Below are 12,195 nucleotides of genomic sequence, written 5' to 3'. Positions count from 1 at the left end.
GAGTTCACTCTGCTAATAATTATTAACGGTATTTATTGCATACTTACTTCACATCTCTTTCTCTCTCTCTCAGTGGGGTCTCACCCTGTCACCCAGGCTGGAGTGTAATGGTGCAGTCTCGGCTCACTGCAACCTCTGCCTCCTGGGTTCATACGATTCTTCTGCCTCAGCCTCGCAAGTGGCTGGGATTACACGTGCCCACCACCATGCCCAGCTAAGTTTTGTATTTTTAGTAGAGAGGGGGTTTCACCATGCTGGTCGGCCTAGTCCCGAACTCCTGACCTCATGATCCGCCCACTTTGGCCTCCCAAAGTGCTGGGATTACAGGTGTGAGTCGCCATGCCTGGCCACATCTCTGATTTTTCACAGTAACTTGATCATGTAGGATCTATTGACACCTGCATTTTACAGATAAGGAAACTGAGGTTCAAAGAGGTGAACTTGGCCAGGCAGGGTGACTCTTTTAATTCCAGCACTCTGGGAGGCCAAGCTGGGAGGATTGCTTGAGCCCACTAGTTGGAGACTATCCTGGTCAACATAAGGAGGCCCCAACTCCTCAAAAAATAAAAATAAATTAGCTGGGTTGGCTGGGCACAGTCACTCACACCTGTAATCCCAGCATTTTGGGTGGCTGAGGCAGGTGGATCACCTGAGGTCAGGAGTTTCAGACCAGCCTGGCCACGTGTCTCTACTAAAAATACAAAAACTCTCCAGGCAATGTGGTGGGTACCTATAATCCCAGCTACTCAGGAGGCTGAGACAGGAGAATTGCTTGACCTGGGGAGACAGAGGTTGCAGTGAGCCGAGATAGTGCCACTGCACTCTAGTTTGGGTGACAAGAGTGAAATTCCATTAAAAAAAAAAATTAGCTGGGCATGGTGGCATGTGCCTGTAATACCAGCTACTCAGGAGGCTGAAGTGGGAGGATTACTTGAGGCAAGGAGTTCGAGGCTTTACTGAGCCATGATGGTGCCACTTCAATCCAGCCTGGGCAACACAGACCCCCATCAAAAAAAAAAAAAAAAAAAAAAGAAGTGAACGTTCACTTGGCCTATCAGAGACAAGAAATAGCAAGGGTTGGGTGTAACTTGGATCTCTGTCTTACTGGTGGGAGGGTAGGGGTCACTGGGTCTGTTACTGATGTATTATTATTATTATTATTTTTAGACCGCGTTTTGTTCTGCTGCCCAGGCTGGAGTGCAGTGGTGCCGTCTCAGCCCACTGCAACCTCCGCCTTCCCAGTTCAAGTGATTCTCCTGTCTCAGCCTCTGGAGTAGCTGAGATTACAGGTGCTAGACTACACCTGGCCATTTTTTACATTTTCACCATGTTGGCTAGGCTAGTCTTGAACTCCTGACTTCAAGTTATCTCCCACCTCGGTCTTCCAAAGTAGCAGTATTACAGGCGTGAGCCACCGTATGGGGCCCTGATGTATTATCTTTGAAAATTTGGCTGGGCGTGGTGGCTCATGCCTGTAATTTCCGAATTTTGGGAGGCCAAAGCGGGAGGATCATGAAGCCAGGAGTTCGAGAACAGCCTGACCAACATGGTGAAAGCCTATCTCTACTAAAAATACAAAAATTAGCTGGGCGTGGCCTGTAATCCCAGCTACTCAGGAGAGTGAGGCAAGAGAATTGCTTGAACCTGGGAGGCAGAGGTCACAGCGAGCCTAGGCCTCTGCACTCCAGCCTGGTGACAGAGCAAGACTCCATCTCAAACAAAACAAAACAAAACAAACCCCAAAAAACTGCTTTTTTTTTTTTGAGGGGTTAGTAAAGGAAGTAATAAACATAGAGGTAAATGTAGTGGTTTGGAATTGGATAGATTTGGGTTCGAATCTTAGTTCCAGTACTTTCTGGCTGTGAGATTTATTGGACTGATTTCCCCTTAGAGAGCCTCACTTTCTAAATCCGTAAATGGGGATAACAACAGCAACTCCTCCTCATTGAGATTTTGTGAGGATTAAATGAGAAGATGCCCCTGACAATGCTTGGCTAGGCGCCTGGCACATCATGAACACTTGGAATTCGGGAGCTGTTATTCGAACAATGATGATGATTATTATTGCTGGACCACACCGCTCCCAGAGGGTTACAATATCCGTTGGGGAGCTGCACTGTCCGTAGGCAAGGTTACATAATTCTCTGGGGTTGGGGGGGAGCTTCCCTGGAGCCCCTGGTCTCACCAGGGAGGAGGAGGCCTGAGACTTCTTTTTGAGGCACCGGTGAGGCGCCTAAGGCGGACTAGGTACCCCGCAAGGAAGGAGGCGAGGAGGCTGGGATTGAAACCCTAGTTACCGGGAGCCTGAGCTCCGCAGGCCTTCCCTATCTGTGACTTGTCTGTGTCTCCCCGCCCATCTTCTGGATTTGTCGCCCCCACACCCCCGCCCCTCAGATCCGCCCGCCACCCATACGCCCCTCCTTTGGAACCTCAGAGTCTTTTTTGAGACCCTGTTTCCAGGCTGTGCTTGTGAATATTGCTTCTATTTGGCCTCTACCGTGCTGCCGGCTCCCAGGCTCCATCAGATCTGCACAGTGATTTCCTGTTTCCCAGAGCCTCAGGCTTCATCCTTCCCTCCCGACTGAAGCAAAGAACGGAGACTTAACGCTTCCCTACGCGCTGGCTTTCGATCTTAAGCCCTGTCTTCCTCTTTCCTGGCGACCCTCAGTGCCCTTTGGGAGCACATTTGTTCAGACTTTGGTCGCCCCCTCATATCCTGGCCCCGCCTCCGGAACCCCCGGTCCTAATGGTGGAGGTGGGGGGACCTCCGGCGCCAGCTCTGTCCCCGGGACAGCTGCAGCCTGGGCACGGTGGCGGTGGGGGCTTCCAAATGCATTCTCTGGTCACTTCCTCCTCAGCTGGACTGGGGCTATCAGGAAGGACAAGACCCCATCCCCACAGGAGCGGAGGGCACAGCCGCCTCCCCATTTCCGTGGCTGGGAAATGCATCCCACCCATTCCACCCCACCCCTGGACAGCTGCCCCCATTCAGGCTCAGGGTTGGGGGGCTGGGTAAAACTAAGCTGGGAAATGCTGTCCTCCAAGGGCCTGACCCCGCCCCTCTGCAGGGAAGATTCTGCCCCCTCCCCACAAAAGTTTCTGAACCCCATTTCCTCGGAAGGGCCCCCCGTTTTTCCATACAGGCACCCAAAAGAAACTCTCGTGCCCGCAGTGGGCAGGAGAGGAGGAGGGGCAGCAGGTAGCGAGTGCCGAGGACTTAAGTTATCTGCAGACTTGGAGCCTCGGACTAGGGTCACGACCTACGGGACCCCATCCCACCCCCGCCCCCTCCTTCCTCCCTCCCCCGCTGCGCGGCCCCTTTAAGCGCAGAGCCGGCCGGTCCTCAGTGGCTGAGCGCCGGAGAGCGTGTGTGTGAGTGCGCGGGGAGGGGGCGGGCGCAATGTCTCCATGGCGACGCGGCGGTGACGTCGCCGGCCGGGGGGCGTGGGCGTCCCGGCCCCGGAGTGCGATATTAACCCGGGAGGCGGCGGCGGGGAGGGGAGAGGCTCTGAGAGGCGAGGCCGGGTGAGGCGGCAAGGGCGGCCCGACGGGCGCGGGACGGGACGGGGCAGCGCGGGCGCCGGGAGCCGCGGCCCGGAGTCGGGGCGCTTCGCCCCGGGCCCCCAAGCATGAAGACCCCGGCGGACACAGGTGGGGGCGGGGGCAGCACGTGTGGGGGAGACTTGTTGCCCCAGGAAATCGAACGGAGAAACTTTGGGGGGGCTGAGGGGTCCAGGGGAGCCCGAGTGATTCCCCAGTTCTGGGGGACCCCTCAAGCACTCGAGACCTGTTGCTTCTCGTGGCGCGAGCGGGGTTGCTGCCTGGGACCCCCGATTCCTGGCTCTGGGCAGAGTGGTGTGGTTGCTGCGGATCTTGGTCCTATATCCCTACCGGGACCCCGCAGGCTGGGCTCTCTCCCACTCCTGGGATCACGGGGGTGGCGGGGTCCTTCCCCTCCGCTCTTGTCACGTTGCACTCTGGGGGCCGGGACGTGTGCGGGCGGGGGGGGGGCTCGTCCACTGGGCCCGCTATCCCTGGTTCTGCGCTTCGCGGTCCGGCTGGTGACCTTCACCGCAGCGCGTGCCCCGCACCAGGTTAGCGGAGGATACGGGATGGCCTCTAGGAGGAGGGCGTGAGTGGGGAGCCCGAGACTCGGGGTCCGGGCTGCGCCGCCCCTCCCCCGCCCGCCTCAGTCGGCTCCTCGCTCCCCCGCCCTCGCCGAGTCGCAAAGTTCCAAAGCGCAGCCCGAACGTTCGAAAAAGGAACTTTTTGTTTCCGACCTTAGAACGCGCGGCTTTAAGGTGGCTCCGGGGAGACCTGGGTACCCTCCTTCCGCACCACCGGGGCTCCGGGGTAGTGGAGGGTGGAAAAGGTGGGGGGAGACGCAGAGGCTCCCCCCTTATCCCCCCTCCCGGATCCAGCTCTTCTCTTTCAGCGGGCCGTCTCTTCCCTCCGCCCCTCTCTTCCCCGCCAACTTGCTCCTCCTTAAGGGGCCAAGGTTCCCCTCCCCCTCGGTCGGCGGACGGGGGGCAGCGGGATTAACCCCCCTCCCACTCGGACTTTTCCCCCTCCCCTCCCCCGCCGCCCCCGGGCTCGCGCGGGCTGGACTTTGCGCCCAAGCGCGCAGGGGGAGGGGTCCCAGCCGCCCCCTGCCCGTCTACCCCGTCGGAATCCGGCCCGGGGCGGGGACGGGGGAGGGGGAAGGGGGCCGGGCGCCGCTGTTCAAACTTGTTTCCTTCCCCCGGCGGCGGCGGCGGCGGCGGCGGCTCGGGCTCCAGTGTGCGGGTGTATGCCCCGACCGGCCCACCCACCCCACCCCACCCCACCCCATCCCCACCCCACCCCACCCCATCCCCACCCCATCTCCATCCCCCTGCTCGGCGGGTGGGGGAGGCTTAATCTTAAAGGGCAGGGGATTGGGATCGAGGAGGGGCCCTGGAGGTGGGGCCGGGGTGCGGAGTGCTGTAGGGTCAGTCACGTGCGTCCCACAGACTCCCCCAGCTTCCACTCGCTCCTGGGCCGCTGGGCCCCGGGGGCAGCAGGAGCCTCCTCTGGTCCGAAGAGGAGGCCGAGGCGCCTAGACAACCCCGCCTCATCTTCCCTCCCTGCTACCGGCCTTGGCCTGATGGGACCCGCTGGTTGCTTCCCCAACCCCGTCTGAGGGCCGAGCAGTGTGTGGGTTCTCCGGCGGGGGGGAGAAGAGGGGCAGGAGGCCTGGAATGGCCTCCAATCGGTGCATCTTTCCATCTGCCTCCTGGCCTGCCGCTCCGCACCCCTCCATCCGATCCTCCATCCCGGCCCCTCTCTCCTCTGCCGTGGCTGTTTCCCACTTCCTGTTTTCTTCCCGGCTCTGGCGCCACAGAGGGCTGCCTGAAGTGGGGGAGGTAGTGGGGCCCCCCAGGAGGCCGGCGTGTTGTTCCTCTACCATCACTCCTCCCTTCCGACCCTCATGGTCCCTTAAAAAAAGTTTGGGCTGTCACGTGAGGTTGGGGGGGTGCCCAGGAGTTTTGTCCCCCCAGGCTTGCAGTCTGTCTGGGAGAATCCCTACCCCGCCTCTGTGGGACCCAGGTGTGCTTCCGGGACCTCGCCATCCCAGCCCTTCCTGTCTGTCTGCTGCCACTCTGCACCCTGCCTCGCAGTCTTGTGAACCCCTCTCTCTATGTGTCTGCTCTCTCCCTGCCTCACTGGCCCCCATATTCCTGAGGTCCCACACCCCCAAGCTTCCTCTGTGCAGGTCTGGTGTTTCCCTGTTTTAAGCACGTGGACGCATACACAACACACTCACACATGCTCCCCTTGCCCGTGCCTGGCTCCTGGCTCCAGGGCCTGGGGAACAGAGCCCCATTGAGACACCCTGACGTCACCCCCTCTTCATTCTCCCCCCCAAAGCCAGGAACAGGCCCTCATGTATGCTGTGTCCGATTAGGAAAGCCATCCTTGGGGTGGGCCTGGGAGTGGGGAAGGGTCCCTGCCAGGAGTGGGAGCCAGGGTCCAGACCCTGGAGGAGGGGTTACTCAGGGAAGGGGTTTAACAAGGGGGCCTGGGACAGCTCCCAGAATGCGGCTTGAGGCCTTTCCAGAGCCCCCCCACCTCCTTTCCGAGTTCCCTTTGTGTTGCATGTAGTCTCTCTCACTCCCTCTCTTCTGCAAAGTTTATTTTTAGCCTCCTGCTCCCCCGCTCCCAGGACTGTCGCTGCACACACGTTGCCTGGTTACCGGGACACGGAGGCTGGGGCGGGTGGGCTGGGAAGGGTGGCTTTAATTTTGGGGGGAGGGTGGAAGTCAGTACATCCCCTACCCCCAGACTGATGTCTCAGGGGCTTCAGCCCCCCTTCTGGTTCTAGAGCCAGATTGGAGCTGAGATGGAAGTAGCGGGGAGCTTGGTGCCCTGAGAGGGGCCGGGAGCTTTGTGGAGGGGATGTGAGGTCCATGGAGCTGATGGCTTGGTCACCTGGCTTCTAAAAGACCCTGGGCCTTGCAGGAGACCTTGTGATCTGAATTCTCTAGAAGGGTGAGGATAATGGGGTGAACACCTAGATTCCCAAGAGAGCGATGGGGCTCTGGAGTCCCTGAAAGGGGTTGTTAAAGGCTGTCACTTTTAAATGAACAGGGGCTGTTGGTGCTGGTCTGTGAACAGCGGGAGGTCATACCCCGGTGGAAGATGGAAGGCTGGAATATCTCAATGGGGCAGGGACTCCATGGGGTATGCGATACTGCAGCCCAGTCTGGCCAGGATTTGGGGCCTGGGTCCCTGTGGGGGACGGTGAGCTCTGGATTTGGAGGGGGTGGTCCCTGTGGGAGCAGGAACTACTGATTCCCTGAGTTCCCAAGGGGAATGATCCCCTGTTGGATTCCAGACTGGGGTGGAGTCTTTGAGGGTGGCTGTGTTGCCTGGAGGCCTGGTTGATACCTGCTGACCCCTGCAGCCTGATTGGATTTGGGAGCCGTCCATCTCTAGCCGCCACCTTGGACTTCTCTCTCTAGTGGCACCACGGCCCCTGCCCTGCGTCCCCCCTCCTTCCCTTCCTCCCCTTTCCCTCCTCCCACCCCTCCATTACCGGCTGCCTGGTGCTGAATTATTGATGGCCCCTGATTACCCGGGGGTTTGGGAAATGACAACAACCGCAACCCCCCCACCCCCCACCCCAGGCTGCCCACCCCCTCCAGAGACCAGCCAGCCCACCACCAACCTCTACCCAAGGTTAATGCTGGGGGCGGGCAGGCAGGCAGGTGGGCAGGGAAGGAGCCGAGGATGAGAAGACAGAAGTGGGAAGAGGATGACAGCTCCAGAGTGCCTGCTCAAGCTCCAGGCCTGGGCTGGGTCCTCCAGCCAGGTGGAGCCCGGATGCTTGGGTCTGGGGAGGGCAGTGTAGCTCAGAGGGTCCAGGCCTGGGCTGGGTCCTCCAGCCAGGTGGGGCCCGGATGCTTGGGTCTGGGGAGGGCAGTGTAGCTCAGAGGGTCCAGGCCTGGGCTGGGTCCTCCAGCCAGGTGGGGCCCGGATGCTTGGGTCTGGGGAGGGCAGTGTAGCTCAGAGGGTCCAGGGCTTGGGTGGGGGGGGCCTCTCAGACAGTCTGGGTTTCACTCTCCAGGGAAGACAGAAGCCTCTGTGTGTGCAAGCGCTGACCTCATCGGCAACCAGTCACCCCACCCCTCCTGGTCCTTTTAAGAAAAAAAAAAAAAAATCTTCCTCTCCGGTCCTGGGGTGGGAGTAGGGGCTCTGTTGGATCTTTGGGGGAAGACAGTGCATGTTTCTAAGGAGAACAGAGGAGCTGGGGTGGTGCATTTGTCTCTGGATGGGAGTGGGGGTAAGCTGGGGGGCTGTACCCCAACCCGGCTGGCCACGTGTGCCCCTTCCTGCCCTTCCCCCACTGGCAGCCCTGCCCGACAGCCTGGCTTGGTGCCTGGCCCCCTGGCACTGGCCCCGGGACCCACCGCCGACGGTTTCCTGTTTCTCCCGGTGTCGCTGGAGTAGGCTCCAGCTTCCCCTCCCCCCAGCTCCTGTCTAGCCCCTCACATGCAGACAGACAGACACACACTGTCTTCTCTTAAATCAGGTCTTGACTTGACTGAGGCAAGACAGATTTCCCCATGTTGAAGGTGGGGCAGAGGTGGACTCTGGGATGGGACCCAGAGCCCTGGACTTGGCATCCTGACCCCAAGCCACTCCCTGCCTCCCGTCCCCAGGGTTTGCCTTCCCGGATTGGGCCTACAAGCCAGAGTCGTCCCCTGGCTCAAGGCAGATCCAGCTGTGGCACTTTATCCTGGAGCTGCTTCGGAAGGAGGAGTACCAGGGCGTCATTGCCTGGCAGGGGGACTACGGGGAATTCGTCATCAAAGACCCTGATGAGGTGGCCCGGCTGTGGGGCGTCCGCAAGTGCAAGCCCCAGATGAATTACGACAAGCTGAGCCGGGCCCTGCGGTGAGGATGGGCTGGGGACCCCTGAGCACATGTGGACGGCCCTCACTGGTTGCATACCCCCTGGCTCAAGGGAACAGCCATTGGGTCTGACCCCTGGCTTTGCCAAATCTTAGCTGTGAAACTTGGGCCACTCCCAGCTCCTCCCTGAGCCCCTTGGTAACACAGAGGTATCCTGAGAAGAGTACAGTCATTAATGGATCTAGTTCTGCCTTAGACCCGAGGAGAGAGCTGGTACCTACCCTCTGGGCACTTGATTTCTCTTCTGTGGCCCATGTTCCTCAGTGGCCCTTTGGGAACCACACCTAAGTGCGTGTCAAGGTGTGGAGGCTAGACCTGGATCCCGTGTACCTGACCCTCCCATTGGCATCTCTGTACCCGCAGCTATTACTATAACAAGCGCATTCTGCACAAGACCAAGGGGAAACGGTTCACCTACAAGTTCAATTTCAACAAACTGGTGCTGGTTAATTACCCTTTCATTGATGTGGGGTTGGCTGGTGAGTACCGGGGATGGTTGGTGTGGAGAGGGTCTGTGTGCCCCTCCAACCTAGGCCAGGGGCTTTGACACGTCTCCTTTCCCCTGCCAGGGGGTGCAGTGCCCCAGAGTGCCCCGCCAGTGCCGTCGGGCGGTAGCCACTTCCGCTTCCCTCCCTCAACGCCCTCTGAGGTGCTGTCCCCCACTGAGGACCCCCGCTCGCCACCTGCCTGCTCTTCATCCTCATCATCCCTCTTCTCGGCTGTGGTAGCTCGCCGCCTGGGCCGAGGCTCAGTCAGTGACTGTAGTGATGGCACATCAGAGCTGGAGGAACCACTGGGAGAGGATCCCCGGGCCCGACCACCCGGCCCTCCGGATCTGGGTGCCTTCCGTGGGCCCCCACTGGCCCGCCTGCCCCATGACCCTGGTGTCTTCCGCGTCTACCCCCGGCCTCGGGGTGGCCCTGAACCCCTCAGCCCCTTCCCTGTGTCTCCTCTGGCCGGGCCTGGCTCCCTGCTACCCCCTCAGCTCTCCCCGGCTCTGCCTATGACGCCCACCCACCTGGCCTATACTCCCTCGCCCACGCTGAGCCCTATGTACCCTAGTGGTGGTGGGGGGCCCAGCGGCTCAGGGGGAGGCTCTCACTTCTCCTTCAGCCCTGAGGACATGAAACGGTACCTGCAGGCCCACACCCAAAGCGTCTACAACTACCACCTCAGCCCCCGCGCCTTTCTGCACTACCCTGGGCTGGTGGTGCCCCAGCCGCAGCGCCCTGACAAGTGCCCACTGCCGCCCATGGCGCCCGAAACCCCACCGGTCCCCTCCTCGGCCTCGTCATCCTCTTCTTCTTCTTCTTCTCCATTCAAGTTTAAGCTCCAGCCGCCCCCACTCGGACGCCGACAGCGGGCAGCTGGGGACAAGGCCCCAGCCAGTGCTGACAGGAGCAGTGGTGGCGCAGGCGGGCTGGCCCCACCGCCCCCGCCACCTCAGATCAAGGTGGAGCCCATCTCAGAAGGCGAGTCGGAGGAGGTGGAGGTGACTGACATTAGTGATGAGGATGAGGAAGATGGGGAGGTGTTCAAGACGCCCCGTGCCCCACCTGCACCCCCCAAGCCTGAACCCGGCGAGGCACCTGGGGCAGCCCAGTGCATGCCTCTCAAGCTGCGCTTTAAGCGGCGCTGGAGTGAAGACTGTCGCCTGGAAGGGGGTGGAGGCCCCACTGGGGTCTTTGAGGATGAGGGCGAGGACAAGAAGGTTCGTGGGGAGGGACCTGGGGAGGCTGGGGGGCCCCTCACCCCAAGGCGAGTGAGCTCTGACCTCCAGCATGCCACGGCCCAGCTCTCCCTGGAGCACCGAGACTCCTGAGGGCTGTGGGCAGGGGACCCCTGTGCCCCCCACCCCCCATGCTTCTTTTGCTGCCTTAAGCCCCCTGTGTCCTGGAGGTGAGGGCAGCTCTCTTGTCTCTTCTCTGCCTCCTCCCTTCCCCCTCCCCACATTTTGTATAAAACTTTAATTTCTTTTTTTTAAATGGTGGGGGTGGGTGGGTGCCCAGAGCTAGGGGCTGTTCCCTGTCTCTCTGGGTTTCTAAGCTCTGGGCAAAGTGGTGGTAGCGGGGAGGGAGGGGGAAGTTAGGGGGGCCACCTCCATTCTGGGGAATTTATATTTGAATTGAGGCTCTGGCCTTAACACCCAGGAACTTTTTTATTACAATCGCTTAGGAAGTAAAGCCTTGTTTCCCTCCCTGTTCTCTGCCTCTTGTACCTTTTCCCTTCTGCCCTATCCCTAGCCCTCCTCAGCCCCAGCCCTGCCTGCCCTGCCCCTCCAGGGGGCCATGAGTGCCTAGGTTTCTCATACACAACAAGGTCACAGCAGGGGAGGGAGGGACAGTTTGATGATGAACCAAAAATTCCATGTGTTTGGGGAGGGGGGTGGAGGGCGGTGAGGGGTACCGCCCATGGGCCACAAATCTTAACAAGTGCCTGCTATCCCTCTCCCACTCCACCCCTGCACCCATCCAGCCCCTTCACCCCAGCTGCTCCTAGGACTGGCCCATGGGCAGGCGGGTGGGGGGATGGGAAGGGGGTCCCTGAAACCAAACTGGAAGCCCCCTCTGCCTCCCAGCTGGGGCCTCTGGGGTGGGGTGGGGGGCTGCAGTCAAGCCTTATTCTGTATTGGGGACTGAGGGTGGGGGGAGTAGAGGGGCCGCTGGAGAATGTATTCAAAACAATAAAACTTTGGACCTTTGGATGCAGTGATCAATGTCCTAGATGCTAGGTGCAGCGTCTCCGGGCCACAGCCTTTGCTTGATTCTGAAGGAGGGGCCCCAGCCTGGCTGCTAGTGAGTCTGTGGCTGGATTGGTATAGAGGGCCTAACCCTAATCCGAATGGGCCAAATCCAGGCCTGGGAAACCATCTCCTGACCTCAGAGGCACAGAAGCCCCAGAGCTTGATGATAGTGGTCTTGAGCGTGCACTGGCTTCATTTGACTGCTCCTCTGTTCCATGGGGATCTTGTCCTTGGAAGCTTACTGTTCTTTGTAACGACCCTGATGCTCTTGTTTTTCGATTGGCTGGATGCCTTCCCTCTTGCAGCTGAGAATTCTTCCCGAACCCCAGGTCCCCAGTGAAGACCAGGAGCTCCCTTTGGCACTGCCCCTAGTACCCTGCCCAAACCCCTCATGTTGCTCTGAGTTCCACTGGGAGTTCTTTGGAGACCAGCCTGCAGTATCTCTTGAAATGTAGACCTTGCAAGGTAACTTAGTGATCTGGTCCAGCCAGGGGAACACCCCAAGCTAACATGAAGTGAAGGGTCTGGCTTACTAGTTAGTCATCGATGCTGTCGACTTACTGTGTGTCCCGTACTTACGAGCTGCAGTGCTGTTGCTCTCAGTATCCAGTAAGGTACGGGCAACCAGTGCTGCTAAGTGACTTGCCCAAGGCCCTAAGGCTGAGCCAGGACTTTAAAGCCCATGTTCTTTCAACAACTCCTGACTTTTGCTTCCTAACACCAAGATAGTTGGATCCAGATCAGGCTTTCAGGGTCAGAGGATCTGAGATGCGCTCATAAAGCTATAGAAGCTGAGATTGGAGAGCTTGAATCAGGGACGAAAGAATTAGGAATAATAATCCAGGTTGGAAGTGTCCTTAGAGACAAGCCAGCCTCTTCTGCAGGTGAGGTGCCTGAGGCCCAGAAAGGGGAAGGGGCTTCCCTGAGGCCACACAGCTGCTACAAGATGGACTTGCTTCACCATGAAACTCCACCCTGTGCAACCCTGAGTGGGGAAGGAACATTGACTGGCAACT

At 59.5% G+C, this 12,195-nt stretch overlaps 1 protein-coding gene across 2 annotated transcripts; it reads left to right on the top strand.

Moving 5' to 3' along the window:
- The first annotated feature begins 3,499 nt into the window (after positions 1-3,499).
- Positions 3,500-11,140, top strand: ERF (ETS2 repressor factor). Of its 2 annotated transcripts, none has more exons than XM_035284592.3 (4): positions 3,500-3,525; positions 8,184-8,418; positions 8,800-8,915; positions 9,006-11,140. In XM_035284592.3, exons 2-4 carry the CDS (start codon positions 8,387-8,389, stop codon positions 10,256-10,258), a joined length of 1,401 nt encoding a protein of 466 aa, XP_035140483.1. In that variant the 5' UTR covers positions 3,500-3,525; positions 8,184-8,386; the 3' UTR covers positions 10,259-11,140. The 2 variants fall into 2 exon arrangements, with proteins under 2 accessions (XP_035140483.1, XP_008986354.2); XM_008988106.5 differs by having other exon boundaries at positions 3,500-3,651.
- Positions 11,141-12,195: the final 1,055 nt, after the last annotated feature.

This window comes from Callithrix jacchus, chromosome 22 (genome assembly GCF_049354715.1).
Source record: "Callithrix jacchus isolate 240 chromosome 22, calJac240_pri, whole genome shotgun sequence".
In the NCBI taxonomy this organism is placed as follows: domain Eukaryota; kingdom Metazoa; phylum Chordata; class Mammalia; order Primates; family Cebidae; genus Callithrix; species Callithrix jacchus.
Note: the sequence above shows the minus strand (reverse complement) of the source record. Positions and strands in the feature narration are given on the sequence as shown.